The 16,141-nt window shown below is 43.7% G+C and overlaps 1 protein-coding gene across 1 annotated transcript; it reads right to left on the bottom strand.

Annotated features, from left to right (window-relative positions):
• Positions 1-600: 600 nt before the first annotated feature.
• Positions 601-12,835, bottom strand: kcnd1 (potassium voltage-gated channel, Shal-related subfamily, member 1). The gene is made up of 8 exons (XM_085912230.1): positions 12,663-12,835; positions 11,838-12,083; positions 10,384-11,096; positions 4,195-4,357; positions 3,714-3,797; positions 2,551-2,646; positions 1,470-1,720; positions 601-1,363 (listed from the first exon to the last, which is right to left on the bottom strand). Exons 1-8 carry the CDS (start codon positions 12,816-12,818, stop codon positions 1,156-1,158), a joined length of 1,917 nt encoding a protein of 638 aa, XP_085768356.1. The 5' UTR covers positions 12,819-12,835; the 3' UTR covers positions 601-1,155.
• Positions 12,836-16,141: the final 3,306 nt, after the last annotated feature.

Here is a 16,141-nt window from a genome sequence, read left to right as displayed (position 1 = left end):
TTTTTCTTTTTTTGGGAATATGCTGGCTAAATTGAAAGTCTTATGATGCTCATGCACAGACCAGGTGGCGATGTCCACAGCTGCTTTTTTTTTTTTTTCCTAGTTTTTTGAGGGGATGAGGGGTGATTGACAGGTGCAGGTAAACGTTTATGTTACAAAATATGTTACAATTTGTGCTTGGTCACACTCCCATACACGCTCGCCCATACACGCCCGAGGAGGAAACTGAGGAATGTCAAAGTGGCCACGTGCACAAGCAGCACAAATGTTTAAGCTAGCGGGCGGTCAGGTTTAGCTTCAGTTTTCTTCCATTGTGACAACAAATGTGATTGAAAATGTCATGATCATGTATTAACCTTCTGAAAAGTATCAATTCATTTGAAATGACACTGATTAGACTACAATTGACCGGCAACCAGTCCCATTAATTGTCCATATAATATGTTCCCTGACCGACGTCAACATAAGGGCACATAGTTTATAGATAAACGGCAGACTGTCCGTAAAAGTAAACAAACAAGCACTCTCATCCACACATATGGACAATTTCTGCATCTTCGATGAAGCGAACATGCTAACATGTTTTTGGAACGTGGGAGGAAAATGCATGCAAGCACAGCAACAATATGAAAACTAGCCAAGATTGGAACACAAAAAGGCAGATGTACTAGCTAGTAGGCAGCCGTGATGCTGCTAAATAAACAGTCTAACGGTTGAAATTGCTACACATGAGAGGTTTATCTATTTCGAGTGCTTTTGTCTGTTTTTCTTTTGTTAAATGGAATCACATTAGCATTGTTGTACGATGGAAGGAAGCTGAGTTTGGAATTTTTTTTCCTTCATTTGTCGACTAGTTTTGTTTGTCAAACACGGCACACATAAACATTTGATCCTATTGTTGACTATTGACGGTTAGTTCCAACGTTGCGATGACGTCCCGCTTTGTTTGCATATTTTTGGATGTCCACTTTCATCATCAGCTGAGGACAAAACTGGAAGAACAGACTTTGTGTTTATGTCTTCTACCCACAATCCTCAGCCGGCTGCAGACTGTCAGCTGCGACGGGCATCAGGCAGGCAGGCGGGCAGGCGGGCGGGCAGGCAAGCGGGCAGGCAAGAGGGTGCGAGGCGCATGGGGAAAATCCCTGGCTGATGTTACAAGGAGGAGATCTTGACGGTGTCAGAGGTGTAGGCGGTGGCACGCGTGTTGCGCAGGATGCCGCTCGGGATGGCGGCGGGCGAGGGCGGCAGGCTCTCGTCGGGCGTGTTGGCGGGCGGCGTGGGGATGCTAATGATGGCTGCGCTGAAGTCTTGGTCGCCACAGTTCAGCTTGAGGTTGATCTGAGCGTTGAGGCTGGAACGCCTGACACACAAACGACCGCGTGAATGGAGTGAAGCAGAATGAAATATGGAAGGAGGAGGTCAATGTAAAACATCATGGAAATGTTTTATGGGGTGCAAAGGTTTACGTTTGCGGTGGTCCAGGTGTGCCCTTTCCATGCAGCGTGTCAAGCTCCTGCACGCTGCCGCGGCTCACGGACACGGTGGAGTTGGCCAGCCGCATGGCTGCTCGCCTTCGGACTCGGCGAGGACAGCAGCCCGTTGAGTGATTCAGCGCACCCTGCTGGCTGGACATGGAGGTGCTGCGGCTGGTCCGAAAGCCTACCGACTCGGTGATGCACAGCTCGCTGTAGTTAAGCTCGTCTGTGAATTCGTGGTTCTATGGGGGGTGAAAGGCGAGGTCAGAGTGTTGTAGCATTGTCTGACTCAGCACTTCTGTCCTATATTGTTTTGTATTTGCTACTTGTTTCACATTCATTCCTTATCATTGTCTTGCTTACAACTCCAGTCTTGTCCAACCACAAACTGTAATACCCAAACGTGTTCAAATACTTTCAAACTTGTCTTCCATGATGATACCTTACAGTTGATTTTATTTCTGCCACTGAAAGTACATGTGGCCGTTACAACCTGTCAAAATAGCGTCTCTTTGTTAGTTTGAACTTTATATAGAACCTTTATAGGCCATTTAGCTGGGAAAAAACAAACGTGGCAAAGACTCAGTGGAACTTCCACTAATAATCGAAGCTAAATTTGGATCCTTTCAGACACTAAAACATCTTAGATGTATCATTTCAATATACGTCTTAAACGTCAGTGGAATTTCAGTTTCATCCCGGTTTTCACACACCCGCTCGACTTTCCTACCGGAACTGCACGCGCCCGTATAAAGCGTATGAATTAAGGGGAGAAACAAAATCAAATCAAAGAAACAACTTAAAGCAACGTACGATGAAGTTACATTCTTTCTTATCGGAAATATTGCTTCTGTTTTCAAATAAATTTGCTTTCATCAGATTTTTTTTCAAACAAATTAAACACCAAAACTGAGGTTCAATATTTCCATGTTCTTTATAACCAAGGCTTGTAGCATTTCAAAGAGTACGCAAATTATTATGAGTCATTATTATTACTATCGTTGTGATTATTATTATTACAACATTATGTGTAATGTAATGTACTGACAATGACTAAGCATATTCTACTCACCGTGGTCTTCTCCAAACAGTGAAGAAGGTGATGATGTTGATATTCGAATGTCGACTTGTTCCTTACGCACAAAGCTCCACTGTCGCTGTCTCGGTCCTGTACACATGCAAACACACACACACACACACACACACACACACACACACACACACACACACACACACACACACACACACACACACACACACACACACACACACACACACACACACACGTATAATAAAAAAAGTGATGAGTGCAATGAACTGCATTCAGGGGTATGGAGTAGTTCAGCGTTTCTGTGAATTTGGTAGATGCAATATGCCACACTGGGAGTTCCTGTGCAAATGAACACAAAGCCATTAAACCCGGCTGTGCCATTTTGTAATTTTGAAAGCATATCTGAAAGTCAAGTAGCAAAGGTAATTGACTCACTCAAATCTAAATGGTCAAAGGATGTGTATGAAATGGACTGTTGTGATTAAGGAACTCGCTTGTGTCTTGACCAAACCTGTAACTCACATTGTAAATATTTCATTCACACAGGGAACTTTCCATGAATATTGGAAGCCAGCAGTTGTTTTTAAGAGTGCTGAACCTCACTCGGTATAAAACTAGAGCCCAATAAACATTCTTCGTGCCGTGGAAATGATTACTGAAAAATTAGCGGCAGATCAGTTTATTTTTCATCTTAACTCTGGTCAACTTTTCTATGCCTTCCCCTCACTTAACTGTTTATTTTTTTGAAAGGGTTAAATCTTTAATGGACAATCTCAATGAGGTAAAATACATGATACAAAATCTATTTTCAAAGATCTTATCACAGGTATCCCACAGGGTTCAATCCTTGAACCACTTTTGTTTTGTCTTTATATACTGTAAAATGTCCAAAGCTTGAACAGTGTAAAAGTATAAATGGTCTACCATCTGTGTGCCAAGGCTGCAAATTAATTATGAAATGAATTAATAATTATTTATGCATATGACGCGGTGATTTCTTGAGACCATTATGTGTGTGCATTTTTTTTTTTTTAAATCATTTCATTTAAATTCACAAAATCTAATCTTTCACACAATATCCTACAAACACAAATTGCATGTATTGTAACAAAGCAACAAAACAAAAAACAAAATAGGCAATTGAAACACGTGGCTACAGTCAAAAACGTGTATGTGTGTCTCACCCCAATGGCTCGGTCTTCTTTGTACTGCAGGAAGGCATTAGTAGTTCCTTTCTTGGCCATGCGGATTCGAGCCAAACGCACTTTCTGTGACACAGATTGATTATAAACATTGTGCTGTTAAAGTTAGTTTACAAACACCCTGGATTGGAGTTCATGTAGTTAGTGAGAGTAAGGTAGCGGTCTAATATAAATAATGAAGTTAGAGTAGTATAGTATGGTTAGTGTGATGCAGTTAGTCATGTACGTCATTAGAGTAGTGAAATTAGTCTACTCATTGTCATGTAGTTAGAACAATTGTAGTAGTATGGTGAAAGTAGTGAAGTATGGGTCAAGTTGTCAGAGGAGCACATCTGAGCAGGTAGTGAGTTTAGTAGAAGTGGTGAGGTTGAAAGTCGGTCAAGTTTGAACTTTTCTTGAATGTAATGATACCGATGATTGTGTTGATATTGATGGTATCGTGGTTTTCTTGCGGTGCCCTGACCTGCTGCGCTCGCATCTTGTCCGCACGCTGGTTCTGGTGGTAGATCCGGCTGAAGTTAGACACGATGACGGGCACGGGGAGTGCGATGACCAGCACACCGCTCAGTGAGCAGATGGAGCCGAAAATCTTCCCGGCAATGGTGTTGGGTACCATGTCACCATACCTGCGGAGCGTAATGTTGACATGAAAAACTGTGACTTCAAAGCAAATGTCGTTGATGTCATTAACATGTCACCTTCTTATTACATCATGTCATCTTCCATTTCACATGTTATTCTCATGCAACCTCATGCCATTCACATATCACGTCACCCTCCGGTCACAGGTTATCTTCGTGCCACTTGTGGTCATATGGTTGAATGATAACGCCAGATTGTCACATGATGTCATCATCTTGTCATTCTTCTGTCATGTGATATCAACATATCACGTCATTCTCATGTCACATGATGTCACCTGATGTAATCCTCATCATTTTCATGTCAAATGATGTGACTTGATTTATCATGTCACATCATTCTCATGTCATATTATGTCATCTAATGTCAATATCATGTCAATATCATCTTCATGTGACACACAAACGCGCACACCAAAAGAAGAGAGGGTGGCGGTTGGTCAGATGTCAGGACAAATAAAGGTTTTACAAGCGTGGGAGGTCCCAGACGGGCCGGGTCATCCCGGTTCTACTGTTTAAATATTTCATGACGGGATTATGTCATCCTGCACTCAACACAGGGGGGGAACTCTGAGAAGAAAATGTTCTAGAAGAACAACACTAAAAAAAAAAAGATGGTGGAGAGTTGAATGGTCGCCATGACAACCGTCAGACAAACAGACACGTGAACCTGACAGACACGAGAGCACAAGAAGAGAAGCAAGTGAGAACAAGGAGACAAATGGAATGAATCATGCAGTCTTCTAATGGGCCTGAAAGTAAACAATCTGATTCCAGATTAGGCCTGTTTAAAAAAAAAAAAAAGAAGAAAATAAAAACTCCATTAGTGGTGAGCTGACCAATCAGACTTGGCTTGATGTTTATCAGCCAATCATGATTCAGCACAGACAGCCAATGTTAATTGATTTATGGCTCACTCCACTCAGAGGAGACCAAAAGTCCTCTTGTGGGCTGCAGACCAGACGGAACAGTGACTTCTACTTTCAAGTTTTCTCATGTTGGATGAAGTTTCAAAGTCAAAGTCTGCTTTATTGTCAATTTCTTCACATGTCAAAACACAAAAAGAGATCGAAATTTGCGTCCATTTGATACCGGGCGCACAAGAAAGAATAAATAACGTGCATTCTTTTTATTTTATTTATCTGAGTCCGGACGATCTTTTATTTTGAAAAAATAGACCTGATTCTCTCCTACACCTCGGTGACGCTGCTCGTAAAGTTTCATGACACAGTTGATTCACATATATTCTACTGTGGTGTTCGCAAACAGAATTCCTCCATGGAACTAAGGGTTGATGGGGTGTGTTGTGATCGTGCATTTTATGTGCTAAGGCACTTGCACACATCATTTTATGAGTATATTTAATCAAGTCTTTTGCGACACACCTCCTACGTCTCCTTTCCTTCGGCACCACAATACCATTGTTTTTATGCCGCTCGGATTATTTTGTTGTATTTATCCGCCACACCTTAAAAAATATCGTCGGACAGTAATCCGATCCAAGATGGTGAAAAGATTGGGGTGTTGCCTTAAGGCCCTTTCACATGACTCTTGCTTAGGGTCGGAGGTCCTCAGGGCAGTATGGATGCACAACGGAGTCCTGGTGGAACCTCGCCCTTATTTAGTGCTGACGCAGCAAGTAAACACGGACGCTTCTCCCGCTGGTTTAGACGAGAAGTCGACTGTACTGTGATTATTCCAAAAGATTTGCTCATTTTAAGGAGGAGGTGGATAAAACCAGCAGAAGAAGAAGAAAACCAGATTCCCGATGCATCACTTACTAATGGATTGGCAGGAACTTGGAGAGTTTAATCATGTTGGTGAGCTGCAGTTGCACCAATAATGCTTCATGGCATATTTCAAGCTGAGCAGAGAGCAGTTTGAAAGCCTCGTGCACACAGCTTCACCACATCCGCCCCCCCCCCACCGCATTCACAATGAATGGGTTCGTCGATGGCTCTCTGTTCGCTGCTAAGTGCGGCATGAAAAAGCCCTTTTTTGCCTCTCTAGTCATACTGACAGCCGACTGTCTTGGCTCTCGTGTTACGAGGCGGTGGGTGAAAGAGTTGTCACAGTCCCAGCGGTGGGTCACAAGCATGTCAGTATCGAGCGCTAGTTGATCATTTAACAGTGCAGCTTCAAGGCCGCCGGAGTCCCCCCCGCCTTCCTTGTCCTCCTCATCTTTCGTCCTTTGCGAGATCTGCCCTCTCTCCTCTTTGGCAGCCATGTTTAATTGATAATGTGATGATGAAAGTTGCAAGAGCAAGGATGCTGGTTCTGTGTATTCTCCCCGGCTGCTGAACATGTGACTCTCTCTATCTATTACCATTTGAATGTACTTCAGCAGTATTCTATTGTGCTACATCATCTCTATTGACACATTTTGGTCAATATATAATATAACATGACAGTACCATTCCTAAATAGACATCTATTTTTCCACTTTCACTACACTGGTCAGCTATGTATTGTACATTTACAAGAGTGCATATACTTTGTGTATATTTAGCCTACAAGCCGACAGCGAGTGTGACACAAAGTACACGGCGACACAAAGTAGTACACAGTAACACACACTGATATGCAGTAGGACCTACTAGTACACACTCACTACTCCACATTAACATTAGTTACAATGACAATTGACTACCATGTGTACACAAGAATGTTGCTGGAGTTACATTGACAAATTAACTTGAAAAGTTATTGAGTTACTTTACTCATAACTGTAGCTAAATTAACTCCATGCATTTTATGTGACCTGTTAATTATTAGTTTGGTGACTGAAAAATATGTGATTCCTATTCAACTCTAGTTCAATGGTAGCGAATGGTAAGCTTGAATGAGAGTTTTATAAAATGCTTGTGAACGTTTATCAATTGATTTGTGGGAACAAAATGTGACTTTGCAAAGGAACTGTATAGGTTTTCCTCAAGCTGTGAATGTTCATAGATATGAACAAATGACATTGAATGCCATATTGCATTTGCAAGTTCATATTTTTAAGTGCACGCCAGATTGTACAGTGCGGTACTGGAGTTCTGTCACAACCCCGCCAAGCACATCTCGTCTGTCTCACTGAGTCACTCTCACTCTTTCCCTCTCCCGTCACGTGCACACAGCTCACTTATTTTTGCACTCATTGTCTCTATGAGTTTGGATAAATGTACACATTTCTTTGTAATTCAACTTCATTTAGCATGACTGATAAAGAAAAGGCTAATGATAGCGGTGATGGCAAAAAGCAATGATAGTTGTCACAGTAAAACCGCTGGGTAAAAAAAATTGGACCGACCCAAGACAATGGACCCACAATGTTGAGCCGTCCAGTTTTTAATTCAAATTGGGTTATTTTTAAACTTTAAGAGTGTGGAAAGTAGCAAAAGTACAAACAAAATGTGCACATACCACGTGGAAAAAAGTTAACATAAAGTACTTAAAAAGTTCAAACTAAAGACAAAAGGTTAATGGAAAACCAACAATAAAAAAACAAAATAATTCCATAAGGCACTGAACTGAATCTCAACAGAGGGTTGATGCAGGAAATGCTAAAGTAACAATAAAAGAAAATCAATCACAACAAGATTGAAGTCATTCTGACAAAGTTAACACAAGTTACTTACAGGAACTATTACTGGCAATTCGCTCGCTGCGAAAGTGATACAACAATAATTTGGTGTCGAAAGGAAAATTCAACTGCTTCTAACGATAACACACAGTAACACTCACTACTATTATATACAGTAACAATTACACATACCATCATATACTGTACGTACAGTTGTACACAGTATACACACACACACACGACAGCTACTGAACCCGCCAATACAAGTTAAAATAAAAGATGAATACAAAATTGGAAGCGGACATGAAAATCTGCATCTATATTCAGCTCATCTGGTTATTTATAAAAGACACTTCAAATAAAACATCCATCCATCCATCCATCCATCCATCCATCCATCCATCCATCCATCCATCCATCCATCCATCCATCCATCCATCCATCCATCCATCCATCCATCCATCCATCCATCCATCCATCCATCCATCCATGTTAGTCATATATAAAAAAAAAAAAAAAAAGATTGATAGTGTACGGTCCATTCTAAACTTTCTTGTTGATGCTAAAATTGCAAGCGATAAGTTCTGTGTCGTGGCCGTCGTCATTGCGGTGGCGGCCAGTGGAGCAGAGCAATAAAAAGACAAGTTGATACCGTGCGCCTGTAACAACAAAATCAGCAAACAAAGAGTGGCAACAAAAAAAAAAAAAGACTCAGAGAAGAAGCTTCTGTAATTGCCTCTCTTAAAGTCAAAATACGACTGCTGTGAGCTTGATCTGGGAGTCGAACTCGCGATTCTTCCACTGAAGCAACACACAACTACAACGAGGAGCATGTTTCTGAGCAGCCCTGTGACTCGCTGCAAGAACAGTTATGACTTAACGTGCAATTCCAGATGACAACTTGACAAAATGCAAAAGCACCCTGTGAAGTATTCCACACGTTACGACTCACTTTGACACACGACATCAAACATGAACCTGACTACACGGAGCGGCTCACAACGATTGAATCCAATACAATACAAACAATTGTATTTATATAGCGTAACTGTAACAAAGCACTTTAGATAAAACAATAGAGACATCAACACACCTCAATGAAACGCTGACTCGTTGACTAACTACATCAAGTTGACTGAAATGTCACAAGACGATGGCAAACACTACTTATGTCGACATAAAATATATTTCCTTCGCAGAGCAATGCCACAAGATGCGGCAAAGCACTACTTTGTCCAAATGGAGGTTAGACAAAGTCTCCGACATAATCCATGAGCACCGAGAAGGTGGCAAAGCACTGACTTTGTCTAAAATGAAGATCCTCATATCACTTAGTTATTCCTTGGCACAAAAGTGACACAAGATGGCAGCGAAGCACTACTTTTATCAAGATAAAGCACCTCATCTCACTTCAAAATAGTTCTTTGACACTGAGATGCCACAAGATGGCAGCGAAGCACTACTTTCATCGAAATGAAGCGCCTCAACCGACTTCAAAATAGTTCCTTGACACTGAGATGCCACAAGATGGCAGCGAATCACGACTTTCATCAAAATGAAGCTCCACAACTCGCTTGATCATAATTGATGAATGAGAGGCACCACTTTTGTTGAAATCGAAGCTACTCAACTCATGTTGACAGTTCCTCTGTACTAAGAAGCTACACAATGGTGACAAAACACTACTTTTGTCTAAATGTTCAGAGGTTTCCTCCAGCCACTAGAGGGCACCAGGGTATTAGTTATGGAGTCCCGTCTCCCGTTGCTGTCCCGTTTTCTGCCGACTTTATTCCTGTAAGTCATCACATTTCATTCATCATTCGTTGGATGGTTAGTGTTGGTCGAAGTTGATGGCCGAACCTTCTCCAATGTCTGCAGCGCTCCTTGATCTTTGTCGTTAAATACCATTTGACATTGAGGGGTGCATTTCTTCAAAACGAAACTCCACACCTCACTTCAACATAGGTCCTCGGCACGGATGCCACACGATGGCGTCAACCCACTACTTTTTGGGTCTCAAACAAAGCCCCTTAACTGAATTTAACATGTCACCAACATGCGAGAAGACACCAATGACTTAACACTGCGACTCCTATTCCAGATGAATACATGCCGTGACTTACTAGAAGACATGTTGGGAAATATTACAATGAAGGAGGACACAGCGTGACTCACTAAAGCTCGTGATTATTTGCTGTGACTCACTAGTATTGGAAGTATGAAAGTGTACGCTTCTCCATCCGTGACAGCGCACGTCGGTTTAAGACGCCATGACCGTCGTTATAAAGGATTACTGTATACGCGTGGGCGGCGGCAGGATGCGGATGGGCGGCCATGCTCGAACAGCGCGGCGTGGGAGGTGCACTCAGCGGGACACAGAAATACGAGGCAAACGTGCGCGCGGTCGCTATGGTGACACGCAAGCCAACGAGGGGCAACTCACCCTAATGTCGTCATGGTGACGATGGTGTACCAGAAAGAGGCCGGGATGGAGGTGAAGGTGGAGCCCTTGGTCCCCTTCTCGGCGTAGAACATAACGGTGGCGAAGATGATGATGGCCATGGTGAGCGAAAAGAGCAGGAAGCCCAGCTCGGAGGCGCAGCTCTTGAGAGTGTAGCCCAGAATCCTCAGACCCTGCGAGTGCCGTGAGAACTTGAAGATCCGGAAGACACGGAAGACCCTCAGCGTGACAAAGGCGCCGCTCACGTCCTCGTTCTCGGGCATGACCAGGCCGATGTAGTAGGGCATGATGGCCACCACGTCGATGACCGACATGACCGAGCGCATGAACTTGCAGCGACTGGGCGCGGCGAACAGACGCATCAGGTACTCGAAAGTAAAGATGAGCACGCACGCCGTATCCATGCAGAAGAAGGCCAGTTGGTACTTCTCGCCGCACGGGAGGTCCTTGACGCTCCCCTTGGGAGGCCGGCAGGGGACCGTCTCCACCACGTTGGCGATGACCGACACGGCGATGAAGAAGCCCGTCACGTAGTAGAAGACCAGCGCCATGGTGGACGTGTGCGGGTTCTCGAAAGCTCGCCACAGACGCTCTCTGGGGGTGCTATGCGGGGGCAGGGGAGCATCCATCGCTTCATTAGCTTCCGTGTCCTCAGCCAGGCGCTCCTGGTTTTCCTTTTTCCTGTCTCGATATTCCTTCAGAGCAGAAGAGGGAAAATGATTCACTGACATACTGCAGTCTGGACATGGACAGAGCTATGAAGCACAGAGTGTCAAAGCACTACTTTTGTCTAAATGTAGCTTTTCAATTGACCTCAACTTGGGGGCCCCAAGATTCCATAGAATTATGTCAAAGCACTACTTTTAACATGATTCTTTAGCACCAAGAGGACAGCAAATTAATTAGTCAAGGTCCTATCTTGAAACCAATGCACTAGTTGTGTCTAAATGAAACTCTTCAATGTACTTCACTGTACCATATCTACTTGTCACCGAGATGCCAGAAGAGGTAGTCAAAGCACTTCTTTGTAGAAATGAAGTTCCTCACTTCACAAAGTTCTTTGGCATGAACATGGCAGAAGATAGCATCAAAGTACTAATTTTGTCCAAATGAAGCTCCTAACCTCAACATAGATTTTTGGAAATAAGATTCCACAGAGTAGGAGCAAATCACTCCTTTAATTTAAAACAAAGGTTCAACATAGTTACTTGCCACCGAGATGCCACAAGAAGGTGGCAATGCACTACTTTTGTTTAATTTAAGCGCCTCAAATCACATTCATATTGTTCCTTGGCACCAAGATGCCACAAGAGGGCATCGAAGCACAAGTTTAATTGAAATGACTTGCCTCCAATCACTTCAACATAGTTCCTTGGCATCAAGGATAAAGCCAGCCGTTAAAAGCTCTTTAACTCACAAGGAGGGGCTTTGCTCACCTCCATGCAGCAGTCGCCGATGATTTCGGGCACAATTCCATAAAAGGCCAACTCCTCGTCAAAGGCCTGGATGCACTCGTGTCGCGGGTAGTGCAGCTTCCCAGTGCGGTAGAAATTGAGAATGTGGCGGAACATTTCGGGGTCCCGGTCAAAGAAGTACTCCTGCGTATCGTCGTTGTAGAAGAACTCCTTTTCCGAGGACCCTAGCAGCGTGTCGGGATAGCGATCCAGTGTGTTCTTCCATGTCTGAACAAACAACAAAGGTGTGGATTTACTTCAGGACTGCTGAGGACGTGAATAGGGTTACAAATTGTGATTTTTGCAGTGATCCATTTCAATATGATTGATCAAACAGATGCGCCGTGAGAAATGTAAAACTTCTTTTGACGTCCTAATCCTGCTTCAAACGACTCCGTAAATTGAATCCGGACCTGGCTGATGTGTTACTTGGTCATTACGATGCTCTTTTAACAGACCTCTGTGACCATGGCGGAGCCGATGCAGTCATAATGAGACAAGATTACTCAAAGATGGGCTCTTTTTATCATCAGTCATTTAGGTCTACATTGGATCATTCAGAAATCATCAGGGAATCTCTAGACTCAAGTTGGCTGCACTGAGAGAAAAGCGGGGGGTGGGGGGGGGTGAATCAATTTGCATTGCCTACATTTCATTCAAAAGAAAAAAGGTTCAAATGAAATGTGGCAAAAGGTCATCAAAGGCTAATGCTTCACAAGGGACGTGGCTGGATTCAGAATTAATCAATGACCGGACATTACATCGAGACTCGTGTTAAACAGAAGTTTTGCACCCACTGACCCTTACCTGAAAGCGGACCCCGCTGACATTGACGTAGAGGATTTCGTCTGATCTGGACGAGTTGTCCACGGGAGGTTTGGGCATGGTCTTCTTGGCCAGCGGCAGCCAGCCCACGGCAGCCGCCCGCGCGAACGGCAGCCATGTTGCCACGCCAGCCGCCATCTTGCATCAAACCCACTCGGACTTCGGAGTGTAGGGTGGGGTGTGTCACTGACCCTGTCCTGACTTCCTGGTGATGCGGCGGCTTGACATGTTGATGAGGGGGAGGGGCAGAGGTAGGGAAGGGGGACCGATCACTGCTGCCCGTCACGTCATTAAAACAATTGCAGGAAGTGTTGATCACACTTGGGGTAAAGAACAACAACTTAGTTGCTGTTCAGATCCAAATGGGTGTGTGGCCGCGATGGTATTAAATTGTGATGATGCGAGCGAAGTTGCAAGCTCAACACAATCTCCTCCTCCTCCTCCTCCACCTCCTCTAAGTGTTTCTTGGCTTCATCTGCAGCTCCACGTCGCCACCGCCCTCTTTCTCACTTGTCCTAGCTTCCTGTTGCCGCTCCCTGCTCTCATTGGCTGAGCATCGGCGGCTCACCGTCCATGTTTGGTTGTTCTGTCAGATGAAGGGGAAAAAATAGCGACAAAGTGAGAAGGAGCAGACACATGGAAGAAAAGGATGGAGGCCTCAGGAGAAAGGCTCTCAAAAAATCTACAGTAATCTGATTACTGACTGTGTTTGTGCGTGTGTGTGTGCACGTGAGAGCACCCAGTCAGAAGAGTCCAGTCAGGCTGAAAGTTTGATTCATAATTCATGAACAGACTTTTGACTTGTGCTGTGGGTGGGTGTGTGTGTATGTATTGGATGAAAACCTCGAACTTGAACCCAACAGTAGCACAAAGACTGAAGCATGAAGAAAAAAAGTATGTGGAAGTCTGAAGCCTGTATTCAGAAGCATGTAAAAGACAAAGAGCATGAAAGATTCACGTATGAGGACAGAAGCATGTAGAAGATTGAGACAAGTCGACAGATGCCTGCATGTAGGCGGGAGCATGTCGACAGAAGCACGTAGAAGACTGAAGCATGTATATGGGATGGTAAAGACATAAGCATACATAAAACAGAAGCGTGACGCCATAAAGACTATTACATGCTTCTGAGGCCTATAGACTTAAGTATTACGATGGAAGCATGTTAACAAATGAGGCGTGTAAAAGACAGAAACCCTCAAAAAACGAAAAAGTGTAGCCTGAAGCATTTAGAGTCGGATGCATGTAGAAGATAGAAACATTATCGATTGGACTCAGACTCACGGATTCAGATACTCCTAAAAAGATATAACTCTCACACCGACTCATCAAACGAACTCGTATTGACTCACACAGACTCCTTTTGAGTCAAACAGACTCGCTCGTATTGTAAAGACTCACACTGAGTCACATAGCCTAATAACCTAAAAGAACCTCAAAGCTTCTCCTGACTCGTCAAAGCTGGCTTATGGAGACTCATACTGACTTGCATAGACTCATATTAACTTGCATACACTCAGACTAACTCAACAAGACTCACCCTTGTGAGTAATCCTCTGAGATCTATACTGAGTGATAAAGCCCCACTCTGACTCAAATAGACTCGCACGAGCTGACTCATTGACTCACTTGCCTCACACTAACAGGTTTATTGACAACTCAAAGCTAGAGACCTTTAAAGACACACTGACTCACCAGAACAAACTCTTGCAGACTCAACTGACTCCTATAGCTTCACATTGCCTACTCACTGACTCCCATAGAAAATTACTGACACAGGCCCACTGCACACCAAGTCATGCAGCCAAATGGACAATCAGGAAATTTTGTTTGTGCGTCTGTACTGACCCGTATAGACCTGCACTCACTGACTCACATAGCCAAATATCGACTCACAAAGAGTCAAACTGACTTATATTCACGAACTTGAACACTGATTGCACAGACTCAAGCTGCCTTGTCCTGACACTCATCGATGCAAACTGACTAACTACTGACTAACTGTCTAGTTTGGACTAAAACTGATCAAGGGAGACTCTTGCCACTTAAATATTCGTAGTCACCTGAATGTTGTAAGTCACTTAAATCTTGTACAGAAGCTAAGCTCAACCGGTGTCAAATTCCTTGTTTGGCATCCACAAACTTGGCCAATCAAGCTGATTCTGATTCTGACTTCACTATGGAGTCACTCTGAGTCGCATTCACAGAGCGAAACGAGCCAGGAGAACATAGCACTCCCAAGTATTGACTCGAGAGCATAGTTACAACTCAATGAACTTTCCGTGCTTTAAAAAAAACCAGTCATTTCCAGGCTAGAGGAAACTAGAGAGGCCAGTGTGTGTGTGAATGTTCATTAATTATTGATATTAATAACGTGTGTGCGTGAGTGCGCACTAACAAACATAAATGTAAACACACGAAAGTTCATCACTAATTTATACAACTGGATTATGTCACACACACATGCACATGTGTTCGATTGACTTTACTTCTATGATGTTGTTGATCCTCCTCCTGCAGCCTGTGCTCAACTTCTATTCTATTCTGCTCCATCCCGTTCTATTCTGGGCATAAGTGAATGTGGAACACATCTCATCCTACTTACCTCCGCTGCTTCTGACACCCTGCCACCAGGAAGAGGAGGAAGAAGAAGAAGAGGAGGATGAAGGTGATGAGAAAGAAGAAGTTGTTTTCCAGAATTAAAAGATGGGGGGGGGGGAGTGATGAAGCAAAGACGAAGATGGACGAGTCTTCTTTTACGTTCTCGGGCTGTCGTGCTCTGCCGCCGCGGCAACAAGCACATCTGCTGTCATCCTCTCTCTCTCTCTCTCTCTCTCTCTCTCTCTCTCTCTCTCTCTCTCTCTCTCTCTCTCTCTCTCTCTCTCTCTCTCTCTCTTTCTCTCTCTCTTTCTCTCTCTCTTTCTCTCTCTCTCTCTCTCTCCCTTTCTCTCTCCCTTTCTCTCTCTCTCTCTCTCTCTCTCTCTCTCTCTCTCTCTCATCCACGCACACACGCGCACACACACTGAGACTCCACCTCCTTTGGCTCGCTCCACCCTCTTGCTTCTCTTTCTCTCTTTCTGTCATTTCTCACTTCCTTTTTTTCCTCAACATACATGCATAAGCAAACACAGACATATGATATACACACAAGGACACACACACACACACGTGATAACATGCTCAGACACTCTCACATGCATGTATACGCCCACACACACAAAAATGCATGCAAGCACACATTTTACATACACTTTGAGGTCATCACTTATCATCTACTTCATTGTCCTCCTCATCACGCTGTCATCATGTGTTAATTGCGCAATGGTTTCCATACTAAAACAGTAGACAGTTAAGTGGAATCAAACCTTTGTGCAAAATTGCACACACACACACACACACTCAATAATGAATGCCAGGGCGTGCTGGTCAGCTGTCGTTTTGCCAACGTCGCACTCGTATCA

The sequence above is a fragment of the Syngnathus leptorhynchus genome, chromosome 1 (assembly GCF_054491065.1).
Source record: "Syngnathus leptorhynchus isolate UIUO chromosome 1, UIUO_Slep, whole genome shotgun sequence".
In the NCBI taxonomy this organism is placed as follows: Eukaryota; Metazoa; Chordata; class Actinopteri; order Syngnathiformes; family Syngnathidae; genus Syngnathus; species Syngnathus leptorhynchus.
This window is presented reverse-complemented; position numbering and strand designations above follow the sequence as displayed.

What these genes read in the sequence shown, in the direction of transcription:
- kcnd1 (XM_085912230.1), bottom strand. Translation starts at nt 12,818, where the DNA reads ATGGCGGCTGGCGTGGCAACATGGCTGCCGTTCGCGCGGGCGGCTGCC. An exon ending in AAGAAGACCGAGCCATTGGG is followed by an intron (nt 2,647 to 3,713) that starts GTGAGACACACA and finishes GCATGTGTACAG; the next exon opens with GACCGAGACAGCGACAGTGG. An exon ending in ACTGTTTGGAGAAGACCACG is followed by an intron (nt 1,721 to 2,550) that starts GTGAGTAGAATA and finishes CACCCCCCATAG; the next exon opens with AACCACGAATTCACAGACGA.